The 22,334-nt window shown below is 40.6% G+C and overlaps 1 protein-coding gene across 2 annotated transcripts in view; it reads right to left on the bottom strand.

Annotated features, from left to right (window-relative positions):
- The window catches only part of si:zfos-2326c3.2 (mitogen-activated protein kinase kinase kinase kinase 4), a 55,753-nt gene that overhangs the window by 5,579 nt on the left and 27,840 nt on the right, over positions 1-22,334 (bottom strand). Inside the window, exons 16-32 of one of the 2 annotated variants that reach the window (XM_020634378.3) lie at positions 19,123-19,452; positions 17,732-17,866; positions 17,347-17,484; positions 14,178-14,248; positions 13,575-13,654; positions 11,827-11,915; positions 11,463-11,557; positions 10,561-10,645; positions 9,695-9,859; positions 8,606-8,708; positions 7,661-7,816; positions 6,884-7,027; positions 6,523-6,657; positions 5,397-5,497; positions 4,761-4,910; positions 1,207-1,366; positions 156-295 (exon numbers count right to left, since the gene is read on the bottom strand). In XM_020634378.3, coding sequence (XP_020490034.1) covers positions 156-295; positions 1,207-1,366; positions 4,761-4,910; positions 5,397-5,497; positions 6,523-6,657; positions 6,884-7,027; positions 7,661-7,816; positions 8,606-8,708; positions 9,695-9,859; positions 10,561-10,645; positions 11,463-11,557; positions 11,827-11,915; positions 13,575-13,654; positions 14,178-14,248; positions 17,347-17,484; positions 17,732-17,866; positions 19,123-19,452 — 2,277 coding nt within the window. The remainder of the gene's footprint in view (positions 1-155; positions 296-1,206; positions 1,367-4,760; positions 4,911-5,396; positions 5,498-6,522; positions 6,658-6,883; positions 7,028-7,660; positions 7,817-8,605; positions 8,709-9,694; positions 9,860-10,560; positions 10,646-11,462; positions 11,558-11,826; positions 11,916-13,574; positions 13,655-14,177; positions 14,249-17,346; positions 17,485-17,731; positions 17,867-19,122; positions 19,453-22,334) is intronic. The other variant, XM_065958562.1, reaches the window with a different exon arrangement.

The following is a 22,334-nucleotide window of genomic DNA, read 5'->3' as shown; positions in this document are numbered from 1 at the left end:
ATCAGTAATTTGACTCCACTTCATAAAAATAATCATACCCGTTTACTGAGCTAGTTTTAGACTTAATTATGTTTTAAGGTGTCACAGTGAGATTATAAACGCTAACATGAAAGATACTGCAGGTCCACATTGTGCAGTTAGAGCAGAACTCCTACCTTGTCATTGCGTTCACACAGGAATTTGAGTTTCTGGGCCTTCTTATGCATGAAGACTCCCTCCAGGTTCCCCGTGTTAGCCGACCTCAGCTCTATGGCTTTCTCTCCCCAACCCATCACCTGGTTAGACTGAAGGTACGCTGGAGAGAGAGAGAGGGAGAGAGGGAGAGATTTAGGTTAAGTGTCTGATTGTTGTCACCATAAAATGAAGACAAGCTTAGAGTGAACAGAGAAGAGTCAAAGCACCATTTGATTCAAAATAACCATCCACCATGGAAAATCAACACTTCACGACCTTTGTCTGTTACGTCTGCAGAAAAAACCTTCTACTTAGAGCACATCTCCATGGCAGCAACATGCACTACCCACATGCTGCTTTCTATTCACTGAGACTCTGCAACGCAATTTAGCAGCAGTACACCTAGTTTACACCCCGATGATACATTTTTACAAAGATAACGTAACGATCACAACGGTAAGATAAGAGACTTAGGGCTCTGTTGAGAAGGCTGGATCAGACGCCTCTCACACCACAAATCCTTATGATGGTGTATAAACTGTAAGCTGTTGGTTTACTTTGCCTTCATTCTCATGTCTGAATATTTCAATGAATTCACATTTAATTACAAATTGAAAGGATGGACTTGCTTTATTATTTTTTAATTTCTTTTTGTTGTTAATATTTCTTTTTGGGCCTTTATTACAGAACCAGGACAGCGGATAGATTTGGAAATGAGAGAGAGAGATAGAGAGAGAGAGACACAGAGAGAGAGAGAGAGAGAGAGAGAGAGAGAGAGAGAGAGAGAGAGAGAGAGAGAGAGAGAGAGAGAGAGTGGGGAATGACATGCAAGAAAGGAGCCGCAGGTCAAATTCAAACCTGGGCTGCCTGCTTCAAGGACTACGGCCTGCGCACATGGGGCGATACCACTCAGCCACCATCGCCCCGTTTTTTTAAATTCTTAAATCAATGGCATTCTATTTCTATAAAGTCCTTATTTACAGGCCCAAAGACTGTAAAACAAAAACAGGCTTTTATGACAGATTGACTTACCAACTGAAGCAGGCATTTCCCCCCACTGCAGTACTGTATCCTTGGTGATGCGGCCATACGTGTCGATATAGACGCCCTCATCCTCGTAGCAAACTAGAACCTCTGTTCCCGCACTATTTGGCAAAATGATGATGGCATGGGGATGGATGGAACCCTGGATCTAAGACAACAAAAACACGACTTTAAGCTGATTGATTAAAAAAAAAGAAAAAAATCAAATTCATGCAAAACAACAACAACAACAACAACAACAACAACAACAAGTCTAGCATTCATTTATCAGACGTTTTTATCCAAAGTGATGTACATCAGAGAGTAAGAACACAAGCAAGGATCTAGCGAGGAGGAAACAGCATCAGTAAGTGCAAACAAACAGCTATAATTCTGATCAGGCAAACAGGTGCCGACAGGTAGTGACCAGAGGCAGATTATGTTTGGCTTTAATTATTTTTGAATAATTAAAGTCAATATATTGTCATCAACAACAAACACCCACAGCTGTACTTTAGAGGTCCAAAACTATCCTAAATAACGTCCTTGTCATCATCATCATCCTAAATATCATTCACAACAACAAACAACAACAAAACATGTAGTATGCCTCATGGATATGATACTTTGTTGTACATAGGGGGAGACCGCTCTTTGGACTGCAGTACCCATTCTAAACACTAGGTGTCAGAGTGACATAATGCTCCTTCAAGCTAAGTACAGAGAAATATCCATCCAATTAAGAAATATACATCCAGACATCCAGCCAGGTCATGAACATATCTCAAACCATTTCAGACAAACAAGAAACCCCGTCAGCATAAAGCTACCACAAACATAAAAACACCTGCAGCGTGTGTCACTAAAACACAAAAAAGGACGACTTATTTCTATACAAGCGTCTTTCATACGTTACCAGAGTTTGAGCCACCACAATCCTGAGCATCAGAACTGGCATCCACAGACGTAATGCAATCTTAATCCTCTGCCTTGGAATCAGCATTTTTACTTTGCAGGTGACCATGGAAAAAACTTGTATTTGTGTGTGTGTGTGTGTGTGTGTGTGTGTGTGTGTGTGTGTGTGTGTGTGTGTGTGTCTTTAAGGTGTGAATGGATGCATCGTGTTTGTGTGTGTTGCTTCGGATTGTGAACCAGTTTTTAACAGCCAAAACAGTAAATATGTTTTACTCTGTAAAAGAGTGTGCGTCAGAGTCTTGATAAAAGCTCAAAAGAGAGAGTCCAGGATTGTAAAGTGTCCTCAGAAGTACTCCAATACTGTGTACGTAAAGAACGTCTAAGTGTGAAGGCTGAAAGTACTCTGTACTGTAGCTGTCTGTCTAAGAGAGAAGCTCGACTGAATATGCAAGAAAGATAAAGAAAGAGATAGAAGCAGCAAGACTAGAGAGAGCGGTAGCAGCAGTGGCAGCATAAGGCACGGGTGTAGGAGGCAGCTCTGTGCTCACTTGCTTAATATACCACAGGAGCAGTGAGGGGAAAAAAACTCAACAGATGCAAAAAAAAAAAAAAAAAAGAAAAACAGGTCAGGACACATAGAGTTAATGATCGCCAGAGAAGGAGGACAGCAGGGATGTATTTTTAGAGCTCGTCTCACTTTTTGAACGATCATTTCTCCACTTTATGTTTGACTAACTTTCGACTGCATTTAGACAGATGCACATATTAAGAGAGGTGGGGGCAGTGTGTGGGAGCATGCAGGAGGATGAGAGAGACACAGGTGTGAAGAACATGAATGAGACAGAGAGGGCGATACAAGTCTGGATAGAAGGCTTGTATGGATAAAGAATGACTAATAGCTGAAGAGACATGTAGGGAAAACAACAACTTCAGAGGTTATGTTGTCCATCCATTATCTATACTGCTTTTCCTGTTCGGGGTCACAGCGGCTGGAGCCGATCTTAGCTGTCATTGGGCGAGAGGCGGGGTTACACCCTGGACTGAAAGCCAGTCAATCACATGGCTGACATATAAAGACTGACAACTCACATCTATGGACAATTTAGAGTCACCGCTTGACCTAAAAAGCATGTCTTAGGACGTTGGGAGGAAGCGGGAGGACCCGGAGAGAATCCACGCATGCACATGGAGAACATGCAGACCCCACACAGAGAAACTCCTGTCCAACAGGGATTCTAACCAGGAACCTCCTCGAAATGAGGCAACAGTGTTATCCACTGCACCGCTGTGCAGCTTGGTTATGTATCTTAAAAATGATTTAATGAATCCTTACCAGATTTTGTAGGCAAAACAAATTAATTAAACTTTATTAATACATTTATATCGAATAAGAAGAAATGAATAATGTTAGATCTTATTTAATCTTTATGTATCTGATCATATTCAGAGGCTCTTACCTAATTGTTGTTATTTTAACACATTTAAAAGGATGTGTCAGAACCAGAATGTGAAAGATGACTCACCAGAGGCCACAGCAAGCCAAACATGCCCACATAGAGAAGGGGGGGGAACAATTACACTTCTCTCTCTGTAAAAGTACCTGATGTGGGCGATTTATACACAGTTAGAGAGACAAATGCATTTGCACAAACCTTCTTGTTGATGGATAGACATTTCACTATTGGACTGGCAGGAACAAAGTCTGCTAACAGTCAGGTCCAACAGAAATGTAAACCTGCAACATGGGGGGGGGGTTTCAGGACTGCAGTGCTTGTGTGAAAGGGACTTAGGTGTTAGCCCTGTGAGTGACTGGTCACCTGCTCAGGGCTGTCACCTTCAATCTCCAAACTTACATATTTAACCACTACCAAATAAAGTCAACCTCCGACAAGTCTAAAAACACCATCACGTAAGGCGCACAGAAGCCCCCCCCCCCCCTACTGCTCCTTGCTTCGCTTGATCCATTTCCACAACTCGAAACAAATTTCAAACTATGATTAACAAATAAAACAGACAATGTCAGACAACATACTGTGTCAGCTGTACCTGCCCACAGACCAAACAGAGAGAGAGAATGAAAAAAAGGAGTAAGAGACTGACTGACTACTCAAAGAGCGTTCACACCTACACACTGACACCCTGATGGCAGAGACTGCTATGTAGAGTGTCCATCAGTATATACTAATCACTGGCGTCGATGAAGCACTAACTAGGGGTTAGGTGTCATGCCCAAGGACACGTCGGGCATGTGGCTGGGGATTGAACCCCAGACCTCCTGGTTTAGAGACAATCGACTCTACCACTGAGCCACAGCCGCAATCCAATCCAAGCACTCCAAGAACTGAGGCTGCTAAAACTACATTTTTTTCTTCTTGTTCCCACTGAACTATCAAGGTTTCTGATCACAAGATAACATGGTATACAATGAACAATTGAACTATTATCTTTTGGAATGCAAAACTCAGAAGGAATTTATTTTTTAAGATTATGTAGATCCAGAAATTGTTGGACTTCGAGTTTCCTCAGGATATTATTTGTCCTTTTTCCTCCTTACATTATTCAAAACAACCTTAAAAGCCTTGTTGGTACAGTCAACAAAAAAAAACAAGCAGATGTATACAATAAAAGAATATGGAACAGACTCTTACATGTGTGGGGAGGTAGAGGTCATAAGGTGTGCCAGAGTCGACATCGATGGCGTGGAAACCCGACAAGGAGCCGTAGATGACCTTTAATCTTTGACCTTCCTCCACAGTCAGGTCAACGGACAGGGGTTTTTGAGGCAGAGACCTAAATGACTGAGTAGACAGGTAAACAAGGACAAACACATAATATAAATGACTTCAGTCAGTATGATCTAAATACTTTATGAGACATTTTGCTATTCAACTTAGACCAGATGTTATCAAAGCCAAGAAAGACACCGGAACCATTTACATTAATAAGCAACATATTGCAAAATACAAGGAATCAGAACAAAGTCACTATCATGTTCACAAGGTGGTGTATTTATGGCCTTTCATGTGAAGGGAGGGTAAAGGGAGAGAGGCAACCACAAAAGTGATGAAGGAAAAGTAGCTCAGGCCACAGAGGATGCAGAGAAATGGGGACACGAGTCTGCTGAGAATCTGCGTGTATGAATCTCTGGATAGCCTGGATGTGTCAGGACGATGTGGAAGTGACCGTATTATGCAACGTTTTTTTTTCTGATATGCAAAGATGTGTAAAGAACAGAAACGTCACAGTGGAGTTTTTTGGTTTTCACAAGCATAAATGTATCTAACCTTAAATGCCATGAATTTGTGGTAGGGTTTCGGGGCCCAGGCATACACCTCCACAGCATTCTTCAAAGCAATCACCAAGAACTTGATCTTATCGTAGCGCACTGAGGAAACAAAGATGGACAAACAGAATTAAAAAAAAAACAAGATGGACAAGGATATTTAAATGTAGTTAAACTTTGCCGATTGTTGGCGTTGACTTGAATGAGCTTGGCCATAGTTTTCAAATAAGAGCCAATCAGAAGGCAAAGGCCATCCTGCAAGACCCTCAGCACCCCCTGCATGCAGAGTTTAGACTTCTACCGACAGGGAGGAGGTTCATTTATGTTGAGGGTCAAATCTAACAGATATCTGAGGTCATCAGTTGGGTTTTTAAATAAGCTGTAGGCATTGTTGCCTGTACACGTTTACTATGTACTGTTGTCCTTTATCTCACTCAAATCCATCATGATGATATCCATATAAGTTTTGTTTTTATATGTATGTATTTATGTCCTTGTACTGTTTTTATGATGTGTATTGCCTGTTTGGACCTCTGTTGCAAACCAAATTACCCCTTGGGGACAATTAAGATTTTACCAATCCCATCCAATTTTCCAATAAAAAAAATACAAATAAATATCTTGTTTTTTTAATGACAATGCTCCGACCTGGAACACACATGTAGACAGTCTATGTAGCAGATTATAACAAAGGTTACATTTCTCACATAGTCCGAGAGTTCATGGTGTTGTTCAGAAGTTTATGTTTATTTTTTTATCAGGCAATCTTAGAGAGCCTAATCAAGTATGGTATCACAGCACGGTTTGGCAACCTGTCAGCGCAGATTAAAAAACAAACTGATTTGATTGTTTCAGACTGAATGACAAATGATGGGAGCTAAACGTCACACATCCCTGCAGACTGTTTTTGAACAGGCTACTCTAATGAAAGCCACAAGGACATTATTGCTTTTGATGCCGATTAGAACTCTCAAGTACAGCTGTCGGTGTTTGTTGTGTATGTTCTGAATATTAAGCAGTCAAATACCGTTGTTTAAAACCCGGGATGTGGGTTTCATCTTCTCTTTCTCTAGTCTGGGATATAACAAAAAGTATAATCCTTTGTGTTATTCAAATTTTGTACTTACCCACTTTATAATGCACACAGCCCTCAAGGTCACCTACTGAGGTCCAGCCCTGTCTCTTTTCCACCTCTGGGTCGTTGTGTAAGATTTTATTCCTTAACCAGGACAGGTAGTACAGCCGGAGCTTGTTCTTTTTACCTACAAATGAGTGATCAAGAGAAGGGTTAGGCTGAAATGTGATTATATAAAATGAAACTGAAAATTATTTCACTCAGGAGATGCATTAAAAAGAACATGAACAGAAAACCCTGTCATTACAGTTGATAAATCATCTGTGGGTGACCATAAAAAACTGTTTTAATGCAGCTAATAAAGGATGTATTGTGTTCTATAGAGGCACATTCAAATGTGTTACTATACATACCTGATATAGTAATCAGTACATTGAGTCCTTCCAACACATCCATCTGTTGAAACCTTCGCCTACTGATGAGGGAGTAGACTTTTCCCTGACCACTTCGATCCAGAAGCCACAGGCCGTTCTCTGTCCCCACTAACAGATTCACACCTGCAGAACAAAAACAGACCTTACACCTCGTGCTGTCACCTGTTTTGAAGACATCAGTAAAGGCCATTGCAACTTGAGTCTGTTTTTTTCGTCCGAAATTGACGAGAAATACAATCTAAGGTTATGTCAATCATGCTTGCACAATGAATCCACTAACTCAAACCTAGTGCCAGCAACATTTCAGGATCAATTGCTTATCTCCTGTATCGACATGTGAAAATCTCCTTTATAAACAGTTAAACTCTCCTTTTCGACATGTTAAACTCACCTTTAACAACATGGTAAAAACGTTTTTTAGAGAACCATTAAAATCAACCTCAGTGCTTGATCACTCTGTGTGATAAGTACAAGACATTAAGCAAATTTACGCAATTAATGGAAAAAATAAACGCAGCGTTCAAGGTGTCTTTTATCGGATCGCAATAAAAAAACTGACTCGACGTGCAGAGGCCTTAAATATGCAAAGATGGGGATTCCAAATTAACAATATTTAAAGTTTGCACAGTGAAAAAATACACAGAATAGTGCTTTTGTTTTGATATTATTACATGTATTCACAAAACACACAAACACTTGACACTTAATTTCTCCTCTGAATGAATATTTATACCAAAAACATGGAAAACTACAAACCCCATAGTCCAGCGCAGAGAACCTCAGTGTTGAATTTCTTCTTGTACTTGCGGATCTCGGGAGTGTCGCTCTGTGGTCGAATGTTGGTTGGGTTCACGTTTACTACGGACCCTTTCCTATGGTTCTCCCTCTTGATTGGCTCATCCTTACTGCCTGCTGCATGAACAATGTAACAATGTACAATAACCATGCTGCAAAATATTTAATGTGCAATATTGTATTCTTCTAAAAGCTGCTCATGTGCAACAGTTTTTATGGTCACATTTAAATATGCATATGACTCCATATCTATATACCACATCCGGTAAGCATGCATTTCTTTATGCTTGTTATGCGCCTTTCTATACAGAGGATAATGACACTGTAGACTGCTCTAAATGCACTAGACTTTGTTAAAACTTCTACCTTCTACCTCTAACGATAGCTTATTTCTAAACTTGTATGGATGCATTTGGATGGTTGAATGCGATGATTGTACAAATTTAATTTTGCTATGTGTAATGACAATAAAGGCAAAAATTCCTTAAGTGGCTTTGTCCCATAGTCTATAAAAGCGCTTAAAACCACCTAAGTAAGTGTAAGGTGTGTGTGTATTTATGTGTGTACAGTATGAGTGTGTGTGTGTGTGTGTGTGTGTGTAGATGTGTACTGTAGCTGTATCTGAAGTTATCATCCCTGTTCTTAATTATGACATATGACGTGTTTTACTGACGGTTTTGTTACTTCATCAGAGCACTGTGAAGTCCAGGGCTAATTTGCCATTGGGACAATAAAGTTCATTTTATCTAACCTTAATCTAATATATGGGGTAAAGTTATGGATTCATGGTGAAGTTAAAGGAGCACTGTGCAGGAATTTTTCATGACCTTTTTTGTACTTCATGTGTGATTATATCAATATATATTTAATGTATGTGTGCGTGCGTTTGTGTGTAAATGGGCTCACTTGGACTTTGCGGAGGCGACGATATGGGTATCAGTCTTGGATCAATGAAGGAAAGGAAGGAGGAAGTTGAGGAGGTGTTTTTACCCTTGGGACTGCTGACAGCCTGACAACAAACACAAACAAGATCATGGTAAATGGACTTCTATAGCGTCTATAGCTCTTTTCTAGTCTTCTGACTACTCAAAGCGCTTTTACACCGCAGGTCACACCTACACATTCACACACTGATGGCTCTGTAAAGTGACCATCAGAAGTAATTAATCCCATTCATACGCCGCTGACAAAGCAGCGGGAGCAAATAGATGTCTTGCCCAAGGACACTTCAGACATGTGGCTCTAGGAGCTGGGGATCTAACCCCTGACCCTCCATTTAGGAGACGACCGACTCTACCAACTGAGTCACAGCCACCCATCAGCAGCTATTCCAACTCCATCATTTATTGTTTGTGTTGTCCTCCACTCAAAATATCACAAATCCTTTTTGTTATTTGACAGATCAGTGACCATCCGCTCTTTTGTTCTCTTTAAATCCCTTTTTCATTTGACTTCATTCACGCAATCAGAGTTCAAGTTTACTGTTCAAGGTCTGAGTCAGGACATCCATTTCCAATGAAAACTGGTGCCACATTCAGGATTATTAAGATAGACTATGTCACAATTTGTACCTGTGCACATTATATGTGCCACCATCTCCATCTGGTGGTCAATATAACTGATGCAATTAGTCACATCCATCCATCCATTATCTGAACCGCTTTTCTTGTTCAGGGACTTGGCGGGCTAGAGCCTACCCCAGCTGACATTGGGCGAAAGGCGGGGCTGACATAAAGAGACAGACAACCAGCCACACTCACATTCACACCTATGGGTAATTTAGGGTCACCAACTAAACGAACAAGCATGTCTTTGGACTGTGGGAGGAAGCCGGTGTAGCTGGAGAAAGCCCACACATGCACAGGGAAAATATGCAAACTCCACATATAGAGACTCCTGTCCGACGGGGATTCAAACCAGGAACCTCCTCACTATGAGGCAACAGCGCTAACCACTGCTAATCTTTGGCAGTTAATTTTTTTCAAATAAACTCACATATAGTTCCTGCCGTGTGTTGGATCGAAGGGCTGTGGGTGACTGCGAGTAGTTGAGTTCATGAGTTTGCTGCTGGCCCAGTGCATTATGGGTAGGACTTGGAGAAGAGGCTTTCTGCAAAAGGTCTGGAAGCAGGTAGGTTTCATCTGAACCTATCCGAGAAATCTGTAGAAGTAGTAGATGAATATACCAGTCAGAAAAGAGTTCACGAGTTTATCATCCTATCATTGACATCAGCCCACTACCTCTGACAGTACAGATGCTGATTCCTCCAGCTGATAAAAATAACGATGGAGGCAAACCACCAGTAGTAGTGTGTGTGTTTGACTGTGTCCGAAACCACAGACCTTCATACTGTTACTATTCATACTGAATGTGTAGTATGATCCGGAATCATAATATGCAATTTCGTGTATGAGAGAAAAGTCCGGATGTATACTAGATCAGCCAGAACTTTTGGGGTATGAAACAAGGGCATCCTAAACCGCCCCACAATGCATTGCGGCTTTTAGACTGTCCAATCACGGAGCTTGCCAGCCAGCCAACTAGCGTCCCAAAGTAAAAGTTCCGTGCTGAAATATATTTAACATGTTGCCATATAATATTTTAATAACTATGTAGCTGTATTAGTGATGAACGATTGCATATTGTTGTTAAATTATATTTATGGACCAAGGCGTGACCCGTATTTTAGTATGTTGCTACCGGCATACTAACATCTGGGTTAGAATGAAGAATGCAGTATATATATTTTTAGTATGTAATAGGCAGTATGTAATATGTGGTTTCAGACACAGTTTGTGTGTTTCTGTTTGTTTGTGTGTGTGTGTGTGTGTTAGTGTGTACTGTGTATGGATTCAGGGCACCTGGTTAAGATTGATGTGAGGCTGCAGTACGATGCCATCAGGGATTCCACTGAAGTATCTCCGGGTTCCATTGGACAGGCCGGGCCTTAAAACACATACACACACACACAGGTCAAGATGTTAGAGCAGAGCTTGACTTCATTGAAGACTATGTCGGGCTCAACTGACATGATTAATAAAAAAAAAAATTGCGATATGTATTGCAATAAAAAAAGGGAAATTATGGAGCGACGCACTTGTTTATAAACTGCACAGATAAACTTGCGGCCTGCTAATATGTTACTTGTACGACATGAACTAAATTAAAGGAAAGCTCACTGTCCTGAGCTGCCTTTGACTCACAAAACACTTTACCGTGTGCGCTGCAGGTGTAGCCTCTAAAAGTAAACAATGAGTGGCATGTCTGCACCATGTGCTGTCTGTATATGTGGCCACAGCCCTGCTCACAACGGGCTGTTTCGCTGAAAAGGAGGGGTTACTGCCCTTTGTGATGTCACGAAGGGAAAATCTCCAAACGGCCTGTTTGAGGACACAGTTTCTGAAAAGTGGGTTGGGCAAAGGACAGAGAGGATGGACTTCTCTCTAGAGACACATTCATTTTGAAAATCATGGTAAAGTGTATTTTGTATAATATGTGACCTCTAAACTCATTTTTTCTGATTCTTCAGATTGGTTTCATAACTGGTACATCTTGAAACAGGTCATGTTTGACACTTGTGTGGTTTGGAAACACTAAAAGGATGTTTGAATACGTTTTCCCTTTCTCTCCGACATTCAATTATTTAGATGAATTTCAAAGACTGGCTGAAATGCATTGTGAACCTAAATCAGGAACGTTTTTACCAACATAATAAGCTTAATGAAATTTGTATATGATAGTTATTGAAGACCAAAAATGTCACCTTCTGCTGTCTTCATCATCACTGCTGCCGACCTCATCACTGGAGGAGGAGTATTCTGTGGCCTTGTTAAGTCGACCCAGAGCAGATCTTCCACCCTGCATGGTGGAGGGGAAGAACAAATCAGAGTAAATGAGGTCAGGTGAGTGAGCAGAGTCAAAAGAATCAAACAGAGAAGACAACAGGACCTTAGTTTAATCTGGTACGGACGAAGATACGAAGAATGATTTGTTGGGTGTACTCTGAGGTCACTTACATTTTATGCAGAGGGGAAGATTTGGTGACACTTCCACGTGTATAATGTAATAAAACAGATCTGCTGAACTGAAAGCTGTGAATATATCAAATATAAAGACTCTTCATTTACTTGTGATTGCCCGCTGGTGAAGTTCTCTTGTGCCTTTCTGTGTTGCTGTCGAACGGGCTGTAGAAGAGGACTCTCCAGCTTGAAGTAACCTTTAATACACAAACACAACAACCATGATCATATTAGTGTCAGTGACGCAGTAGTCCTTTTCAGGCTGCAAATGTAGCTCTGCCATATTCACTCCTTAAGACATTCATATCATTTCAGTGTCATACTGTTTTCCCATGGATGGATGGATGGATAAGACAATGTTAATTTAAAACTACATAGATAACATTAACAGATAATCCAAATACTAAAAAACTCTGCACTCCTAAATAGCTCTTGTTATTGCACCAGTCCCAGGGTGTTAAGGAAAGAAAGGAGAAAGCGGCATGTAGTGACGTTCCACCCAAAGCTCCAGTCACTAGCTGCTACCATTGGCCTGTGTTATGAAGCGTAATGGTTGTGGGGACAAAGGATCTCCTGAAAACATGCACACACACTGCACTACATTGCTGGCTCCGATGAGCCTGCCTCGCCTCTGTAACACCTCTGTTACTACTTCTGAAACATCTGAAGATGATACAGGGGGGGGGGATCACTTCGTCCCTCCACTGTGACATTCAGATTGAAGGCGAAACATCACAGGGGGGTAAATATCACACCTTGAAACAGCAGTCTGAATAGAGCTAATGAGCAAAGTGCAAAAGGATGGTGTGGAGCAAACCGACCAACTGGAGGTCTTTTAGTCAAGAAATTGCAAGTTAAATAGTCCTTTTAACGATTTCAAAATATGGATGCCCAAACTGTTTTTTCCCCAGGATTTTACAGACCTGACCCAGTTAATGTCCACGACATCAAAAAAAATAAAATCAAAACGGATGCGTAAAAAAAAAAAATCATGCTTAAAACAAGTTTTGTTGGCACAAAACAGGAAAAGACCTCTCTCACTCCACTACACGTGAGTGAGGAGTACAAAAAAAAGTATATGAAGAAGCAACAACTTTCCTTGTTACAAAACTAACCGATGTGTAACATTCTCCAGTTGCTTGCCCCCTCCTAACAGTTTAAAAAAAAAAAAAAATGTGTTAATGTTAACAATGTAGAGAAGAGAAAAAAAGCATCCTTTCCCTCAGTTACATAAAAGGTGGATAGAATTATTATTTTTTTCACCACAGTAAAGTTTGAGTCTTTAGAAGAATCTTTGACCTCAGGTTAAAACAAAGGAGGCACGATAAGAGCAGGGAAAGTGAGTGGGAGGCATCAAAAGTTGTTTCCTCTGAGCAACACACAGAGGTCGACTTTGAAATGCTAAACATATTCACCGTCTTCCTTTGTTTTCTAATTTCCTTGTTGCTATGAGAGCAGCTTGCATAGTTCCTGGCTTGCAGAGAGGATACAGAGAGCAGGTGTTTAGTGTGCTATGTGCTGTTGTGTTGTAGAATATCGTTCATGATGTTGTCTGAATTAAGGGATATGACCCTGATGAAGGCCACGGGCCGAAACGCGTCGGTCTAAATTGTTAATAAAGTTGATCTTCTTACTACAAGTGTTGCTGGAGCATTTTGACCTCTTCTAAGTTCACACTACCACCAAGAAACAAAACAAGTCCACATGGACAAGGCCTGAACTTAAACAAGACAGTAGCAGAGAAAAACAGTGATCTCATTTTATCTCATTGAGCAGAGTTCAAAGACCTGTATGTTTGTATGTTATAACAACATAGGACTCATTTGAGCATGGTGCTGAGTGGAGCTTGCACTGACCTGGGTGGTTGCTGCTTGTAGACGAGACTTCATGAGCTACAGATCTTCCACTCTTATCTGCTACAAACATTGGACTGCCACTAGAGGGAGAAAGAGACACATACACAGAGATCCAAAGATGGAAGGTGAAACAATCAACCGAGCTAAACTGATCTGATCGATCCATGAATCCATTGTTATCCAGCCATAAACCTAAATAAAGAGGTTCACTAAAGCTGAACAAACCACTCTGATCACAGCATTGTTACAAAACTGGAGTTTACACATTTTTAAGTGTCATGTTTTATAGGCTCCTTATTCAACATTCAGAGAGTATCTGCATGCTGGTATTAAATGTCTAAATAATGAGTGATTAGGGAGTATGGCAATCACCTCAGCTGAACTAACTGGGGGTATTTTCAAAGTCAAGACACACCTCATATATACAGTCCTTACTTTGTAATGAGTTAAAGAATATACATAATATCAGCCAGGGTCTATCTTATTAACATTAAACTGTATATACAGCACGCTGTTTGCTTATGGACAAAGCATTCAATGTCCTACACATACATCTGTGCTTGTTTGCATGTTTTGTGTGCATACAGTGAAGCTGGGGTCTACCTTGAAGCTGCCCTCTTGTGTCCCATCACCAGCTCCCGGCAGTAAAACTTAGAGGTAGTGCGTTCTGGAACCTGGAATATGTACAAGATCGAGTTCAGAATAAGAATCAAGTTGAAGGACTATACAGAAACCTAAGGTCACTAAAGGCACAAACATGCCACTTTTCAAAAGTTTAAGAGGGCTATTTATAAAAGCTCATGTCTAGCGCCCTGCTTGACTAATTCAGTCAATTAGGGAAGGTTGTTGAGGTTATGAAATTCATGTACCGTACATTTAAAATACTTCCACATCACATTCAAGGCTGTAGAGCAAGGTGAAATACAGTCTTTAAATGATACACATGTAGATGTTTATTACTGAGAAAACCAGTTGTTCCCAGCAGTATTCAATATCATTGCATTTGTCATATACGACAAGAAGAGCACTTTAAATCAACAGCAACATCATTGGTCTAAGTGTGGCAAAGCAATGCCTTTATAAACTTCATTTTTTAAACACTCAAGCCCACTCAAACTCTCAGTTCCATCGAGCAGCTGGTGACTTTTTGACCTCTCATCTCTTGGTTCACATGACCCAGTTTTGGAGAGGAAGACACACCCAGTAGAAGAGGAAGTGAGCTGTGGAAATACCCATCCTTCTGACAAGTTGCCCACATCCTGCATCTGGCTTCTCACACACAAAAACACAGCCAAGGTGGTGTCTTTTGTACTGTCAACTATTTCAGCTCACGATTGAATTACCGTCACAAAAACCCTCAGTGCCAAATGCACTAAAAGTGGATTACAGCTGCCAATGGCACCATGAATTGCACAACGATTGTGACCGCTATCTGCTCTGCCTGAAGGGAGGATTCAAAGGGCATATTGCACTGACTGTATTCTCCTGCAAACACACCCAAAAAGTTTTGCAGCTTCATTTGGTTTGCTCTTGTTTGCCCCTGTGCTGTCAGCTGTTTTTGAGTTCTGCTCTTCTGCTGACAGAGCTTAACTGGATCCACATACATATGGTGACATTTTTAGTGGTGTGGGGGTTGGGGACTTTTTATTCATATTATTGTTAGGAGAGATTGCCAGAAGTGATACAGCTTTCACTGTTTATAACAAAGCTTCCTCCTTACAGTCAGTGTGAGAGCGGCTCATCCAACAGTCACTCTCTCTTCCTCATCCTGTAGCAGCTCCAGAACTTCTCCACACATGTGCACGTAGCTGCTGCGGTTAACTTGAACAGCAATAGACCGACTAAACAATAATAATAATAATAATAATTATTATTATAATAGTAATAGCAATGTTAAAGTCCTAGTCCCAGACTGTTGTGATGATCACTGGATGTGTATGCACACAACACTCTTATAAATACTGCCCTGCAGTTTCTGACAACTTGCAGCAGACAGTAAAAATGGACTCTTAACTGTTTGTGGTATTCAACAGCCCAGAGACACAGAGAGCCTATTTGCTCTGAAGCTCAGTTTGGGGAGCAAAATGACCTTTTCAATATTCCTAAGAATTAGGGCGCACTCACACTAGGCCCAGTTGCCCCGTATTGTGCTGAAGCATGATTGTCCCCCCTCCCCATTCCCCCGCTGGCATGCATTCACATTGCTCCAGGACGAACCGGGCCGATTACCTCTTGTACATAACGTCATAATACAACAAATTAATAGTTTACAAGACAGGCAGACTTTAAAAAAAAATCAGAGAACACAGAGAACATGACGGCTACTTTACTGGCTAATTTTGAGTCATTTTAATCAGATACAGCCAGAACACTACAGGATTTCTTGATAATGAAGGCTGTCCATGTTGTGTACCCACATGCTCGTGCATGAACTGTACCGTGCTGAAGCACACCTCTTCCAAGCATGCCAGGGCCAAGGAAGTGTACTGTGCTTGAGCTCACACTAGTCTGACTTACTGGACTTTAGGGGTGGAGCTTGCTTAGGCACGGTACGGATTGCATAGTGCGAGTGCGCCATTAAACTTTTGGTCTCACTTGCACAGGTGAATCAGGCATCCACACAACGCTTTGTATAGAAGACCTTCAGTGTATGAAGAAGTATTTCCAGTGTTTCAAGCAGCCTCAGTCACAAAATGCAATTACCGGAGAGAACAGTGAGTTATTAACTGCTTTACAGACTCCATATGGCCTTCTGTTTGTTTACAACATTAAACTAACAGAATGATAATGCCCCCCCCCCCCACTCCTTCCTTCCCGCATTTATTGTTCTATTAACTCTGCATGTTGTTCTGTAAGTACAAACAACAGCATATTTGCTTCTTCAAACACCTACTGGGAGAGCAGTGATGACAGACAAAAAGGTGAGGTGGGCTGTATATATAATTTACTCTATGTGTCAGTGCTTGTACTAAAAGAGATGCAGTTAATTATCACACCTCTTCATCAGGGTGAAATTTTAAAGTCATCTGTTTTCTGATCATTTTGATAAGCTGCCATTCACTTTGTGTCTTTATTGGTGAGACAGAATGACAAACTAGTGAGAATATGACAAGAAGGAACAGTAAAGAGAAACAAAAATACATAAACAAATGCAACACAGGGATGGAGATTTTGGAATAAACACAACAAGGTGTGCTGTCGAGGATGATTGATGTTGAACGGCTGAATGTAGGAAACGTTAGCAGAAGGAAGGCATGTGATGATGAGAGTTAGGGGAGCACAAAATCAAACAAATAAGGAAACGACATAGAAGATATTTATGTTTTATGATGCCATTATGTAAGGCAGGTGGTTGCTGTGGAGGCTGGAGGCTGTGATGACTTGCTTTGTACTCAAATAGCCCCTGCTCATGCTTACATTTGCTCTGATTCTGCTCAAAACTTTTGCTTCCACTCATTTCCTGTGCTCTAGCTTCAATTCTGCTCCTCTCGCTCAGGCCACTTGTATACGGTTCTGAAACATCTGTCCTCTGATTTGTTCTCCGCTCTTGATTTTTTTCTTCTCCCAAACCCAGAGCAAAAACATATGCTAGTGCAAGCGAACATTTAATGTGATGCAGGACACATCCTGCGCCTGGCATGACAATAATAATGATTTCCTCTTTTGATGGGAGACAGAAAAACAAAATTCACATCAGGTAGTCTATCTGTCTATCTCGCTGGCATGCAACATGACATGTCATCCAGCAGCTATTAGGCGAGCTGTTGCTCACCTTAGGCGGCGTCTCAACTGAGTCCCAGAAGACATCATCATTATGGGAAGAGGGGGCAAACGGGGACAAGGGGGACAGGACCATGTTTGACATAGAGCTGCTGTGAGGGGCATCACGACTAGAGCGTAGATTGGCATTCTGGGAAAGAAAGATAACAGCGAGGGTCATTTATGGTTTAAAATTGTATCGAACATGAACCCTTTCTCAAATCTATAACATTTATGTAGAAAGAGAAGTAGAACAAAATGAGGCATCCATCCATCTATCTTTCAATCTACTGTACATGTGTTGAGAGAGAGAGAGAGAGAGAGAAGTTAGCAGTACACAACTGAACTTAATACACCAATAATTTAAAAGAAGGGTGCATGAGGTGTGATTGTGACACCTGGTTGAGGTGAGCTCTCTGCATGGCTGGAGTACAAGGACTAGAGCTGCTCCCAGAGCCCATCCTAGGATGCATCGGGCTTGGCAGACCAGCAGCCAAGAGGAGCCTGGCCAGGTTTGATTCTTGTAAGTCCATCTGTAACATAAAAACAAAACAATTAAAGACTTTGAGTGAAAAAAATTGACTCACAACACACTTACTCGATTTCTTACTTCAGTCAGAGAAATTTCCATTTACAGGCTAATAGAATTAACATGGCAATGATTTTTTAATTTTAACTTAGGAAAATATCTATTTTACTCCACAATGCACTACAGAAAAGAACCGAGATCATTTCTTAAGTTAAAAGGTGCTAAGTTATCTTCTTAGCATCTCTACAGTCTGTAAGGCTACAGATGAATCATTGGAGAAAAGTCAGTGGCCTGCAGGCTGGATGAATTTAGACCAAATGATCAGCAAATCAAGGAGTATTGTTGTAGTCAAGACCACACTTACTGAGACCAACACACACCCCAGACCAGAGTGCTCCAAGACCAGACAAGACCAAGACAAGACCAAGACATTTAGGGATCAAGACAGAGTCAAGACCAAGACCATGAATATCAATAAAAAATCATCAACTTTAGTGCAGCGGGCGTGTCACTCACTTAGACCGCAAAACTTTTGTTATCTGATGCTGGTGTGGAAAGATTAAACCCATCAGAAGACAAGACTCACAATCTGGTAAAAAGGCAGTTAACACAACCAATTAAACAGATTCTGGTTTTGGCTATAGTTCGCTTCAGGACAATACTCAGTCGTTCTAACCATTCAGTGCTCATTTTCAGACAGTTTAACTACGTCTATTCTAACATTTAGCCATCACTACGAGGAACAACAGAACGTAACTTTTACTAACAAAAGAACCAGCCCAGCTAACCCCATCACCAGATGGTGATTTGAAAGATCCTTTCTCAAAGACCCAGAGTTTGGCTGCTTGAAAAAACCCTCTCCTGGCATGGCACCGCAGAGGAGCTGTGGGCTGTTCAAGTTTCTTTTGTTGTTTAGCGACTATAATTAGAATAGAGGGTATGAACCATATGTCAGTTGGGTGAAAGTCTTGGTTTTCTACCCAAAGTCAACCACATAATAGCTAACATTTGGCTTACTCTTTCTCTACCTACAATTTAAAGTTAAAAAAGGACTCTTAACTCAGAACAAGTAATAGTTAGTAGAGAAAGGGAGTTGGAGGAGGAACAAAACACAAACAGTTGACAAAGTAGAAGAAATTGGGACAAAAATAGAAATAAATCATTAAACTGAATACAAAGGTGCAAGAGGGAGGGAGACACACTGAAACATATCGGATGTAGAGATAATTAATGGTGCAGGATAGCTGGGTAAGGCTTTACCGCTAAACGCTGGCTTTGTGCAGGGTGGCTGGGTGAGGAAGCAACAGCAACAGCAGCAGCAGCAGCAGCTGTGTTCCCACTATTAGCTGATAGCTTCTGGAAAGCTGCCACAGGCTTTTCTCTGAGCCTCTGCCGCTCTCTCTCCCTGTGTCTGTGGTCGTGCTGCAGAGAAAGGAGCTGAGTTTGGTCCTTGGGCAGGGTGCGGTGGGATCTTCTGCCTGCCGATGGCTGCTGATGCTGAGCCAGAGACTGGGGCTTGGCTTGCGGCTGTTGCCTAGGCTCGGAGAGCTGGGCCTTGTGCTGAAGCAGCTGGTTTGGAGCCACGGCTCTCTATGTAGCAAACATGGAAAGCACACAAAGAAACTGACAGAGTCTGGAAGTGTCTTAAATTAATCAGACACAGGTAAACTGGATTTGAAGGACATAACGTACATGCACACACAGACAGACATCTTACTACAAGTGAACAATGAGACCTGCTATGAGGTGTGTGTCTTAAGAGATGAAAATGCAAACAAGAGGACATGTGTGTATATTTCTAAACAAAACTAAGCATCATGACCAAAACTGTTAAATCTGACCATTCAAGTTAATGTTGCATGCAGAGATGCATCGATCCACTTGTTCCACTTGGTCCTATCTGATTCCAAAAAAATGTACAGATACTGATACCGATATTTTTATTATCGTAACGAATAGTGTTATTGTTGTTATTATTGTCTGTAAGGCTACACAGAGCTGTAGTAAACGCGGCGTTGCATTGTGCTGGCTTTCCATGCTAACAGGAAGCAGCAACACCTTTAAGTTTTTTTTAATCAAATCTTTTAAACTGAAGTGTAAGACTTGTACTTTTTTTTGAAAGGAGGAGCTGTTCCATCTTCCTGAACGTCGTCATGGAGACAATTAGTGGGCACTTCTCACAGTTCAGTCTGAATGTCTTCAAAGTGAGACTGTGTGAGTTGAGAATGATTAAAGGGCCCAACCATCTTTCTTGATCGGCGCCGTCAGACCAATATCAGTTATGTAAATTGAGTCAATATCACTCCCAATACCGATATTAGATCTGATCGGTCTCATCTCTAGTTGCATGTATATAAATGTCAGTTCCTAACAGGAAAAGACCCCTCCCAGGTTCTGTAGGAAATGACAGGACAAGCTACAACTGTTGCATGAACATCTCGTAAAACAGACACTGCATTACTCAGACAAACAAGGAAGAGCATAAAAGAAAGCTTGCTACATTGACCGTTGACCAACATGCAAAAGCGTTCATAAAATGAGTCCGGTGCTGCCGATGAAGCTTTCAAATATGATGAACGCAGGAGGACCTTGAGCATCAGGTCCTGATTTGCAAACACACACATTTGCAATTCAAAACACATTTACTCTGGTTACTTTCGTTCTTAGAGTAAATGTCATATAAGAATAAATGAAGAGCCAATATAGTCTGGGAAAGAACCAAGGGCTATCTTTTATCACAAAGGACTGCATGTGTATGAATGAATATGAAAAAAGGTTGCTCTTGACAGCCTAGTAAAATGAATATAATGTTACAAATAGTCCTCTCAGTTTGGATGTGCCTCGGCAACACCTTTCTGTAAACACATTGTACAGTACTGCAGACTCTAGGAATGAGTTGAATATTGCAATATGTACAACATGCATGCAGACAATTTGACTCATGCAGGAAGTTCATCAAGAAGCTCATAACTTCTTTCTTTAACTAACTAATCCTAAGATTAATTTTCCTTTAATCTTTTACACAACAGGAGTAAAATCAGGATAAAACTATATAACAAGAACAAGATAAAGAAGGAAAAAAACATATACTGGATGCTTAGAAGATACATGTGTGAGAAAAAGTAAAGTAATGTTAAAGAAAAAGAGGGCTAAAAAAAGATGAAAGTAAGGCTGAAGTAGAGCCCGATTATTCAGCCGACCAATAATATTGGCCGATATTAGCACATCATGTGACTATAATTATATCTCCAATATGTGCTGATATAACTAGGATTATTCAGGTCAAGCTTACTATTTATTTTTACATCTTTTTTATTTATAATTGTTCATTTCTAAGTAAAAATAACATTATTCAGTACACTGTTGTTATTATGGATGATAAAGGCTATTTTTCAACCGTAAAAAATCTTATCCCTTAATCATAAACCTTTTTCACAAGTGTTTGACAAGAACGTTTGAGGGATCAACACAATACAGGTGTGTGTGTATATCTCTAAAGATCGAAGATAGAGCTTAGAAAGATATCGGCTGATATATCGGTATCGGAATGTTTTTCTCACTACTATCGGTATGGGCGATCATATCGGTCGGCATGCTGGGACCAGCAGAGACAGAAGTAGGAATAGATAGATGCAGAGAGGGAAGGCTTCTTCAACAACTGTGATCACAACTTCTGCCCTTTATCTGCGAACCGATTTGCACAATTTAATTGTTGTCTGTTCGTAAGTTATTGTTTGTAAACTATTTCTTAATCATGTAATATTTACTGCGAGCTGTGCTGCTGCTGCCCTCTTGGCCAGGTCACCTTTGTGATATAGATCTTGATCTCAAAGGGTTAATTACCTGGTTAAATAAAAAACAAAAGTGAGAACATAGATTTGCCTTTAAATGTTGTCGACTTCTGACACTACTGCTACAGTTATTTATTGATTGATTTATTTGAAAAGGGACAGTGTACATTAATCAACATTCAGATGGATGTTAATGTACCCGAGTTTGCCAGATGTTCTTTGGCAACGTAGAATTAAATCTCACCGTTGCCCTCTCAATATAAAAAAAATAACTCTCTCCAACTATTGCCCTAAGTAGCTGCCAGAGTAGGTTTGGTAACATTTATTATAAAGAATCCTTTCAGCAACAGTTCCTCTGGGATTCAGTCTTCAGATCAAAGCATTTTTTTCTCTTCAGCAGTATAACATATTCTTTCCTAATCATCAAAACTGAAGCGTCATTATTTGATTTACATTCAAAATGCTTTATTGGCATGAATGTCAGTTGCACAATCAAGCCAAAGAAATCAAAACAAATCTAAAGAGCTCTGACTAATTTGAATTAATCTAAAAAACGGATTCAGTTAATGTTCAAATGAAGCTTCAGATAAGAGATTATTCATCGGATCTAAAAAGAAAAAAGAGATAACTAAAGCCGAAGGCAATGTCATGACTTTTTTTGACCATTTAAAGTAATCACTC

The sequence above is a fragment of the Labrus bergylta genome, chromosome 9, assembly GCF_963930695.1.
Source record: "Labrus bergylta chromosome 9, fLabBer1.1, whole genome shotgun sequence".
Classification (NCBI taxonomy): Eukaryota; Metazoa; Chordata; class Actinopteri; order Labriformes; family Labridae; genus Labrus; species Labrus bergylta.
This window is presented reverse-complemented; position numbering and strand designations above follow the sequence as displayed.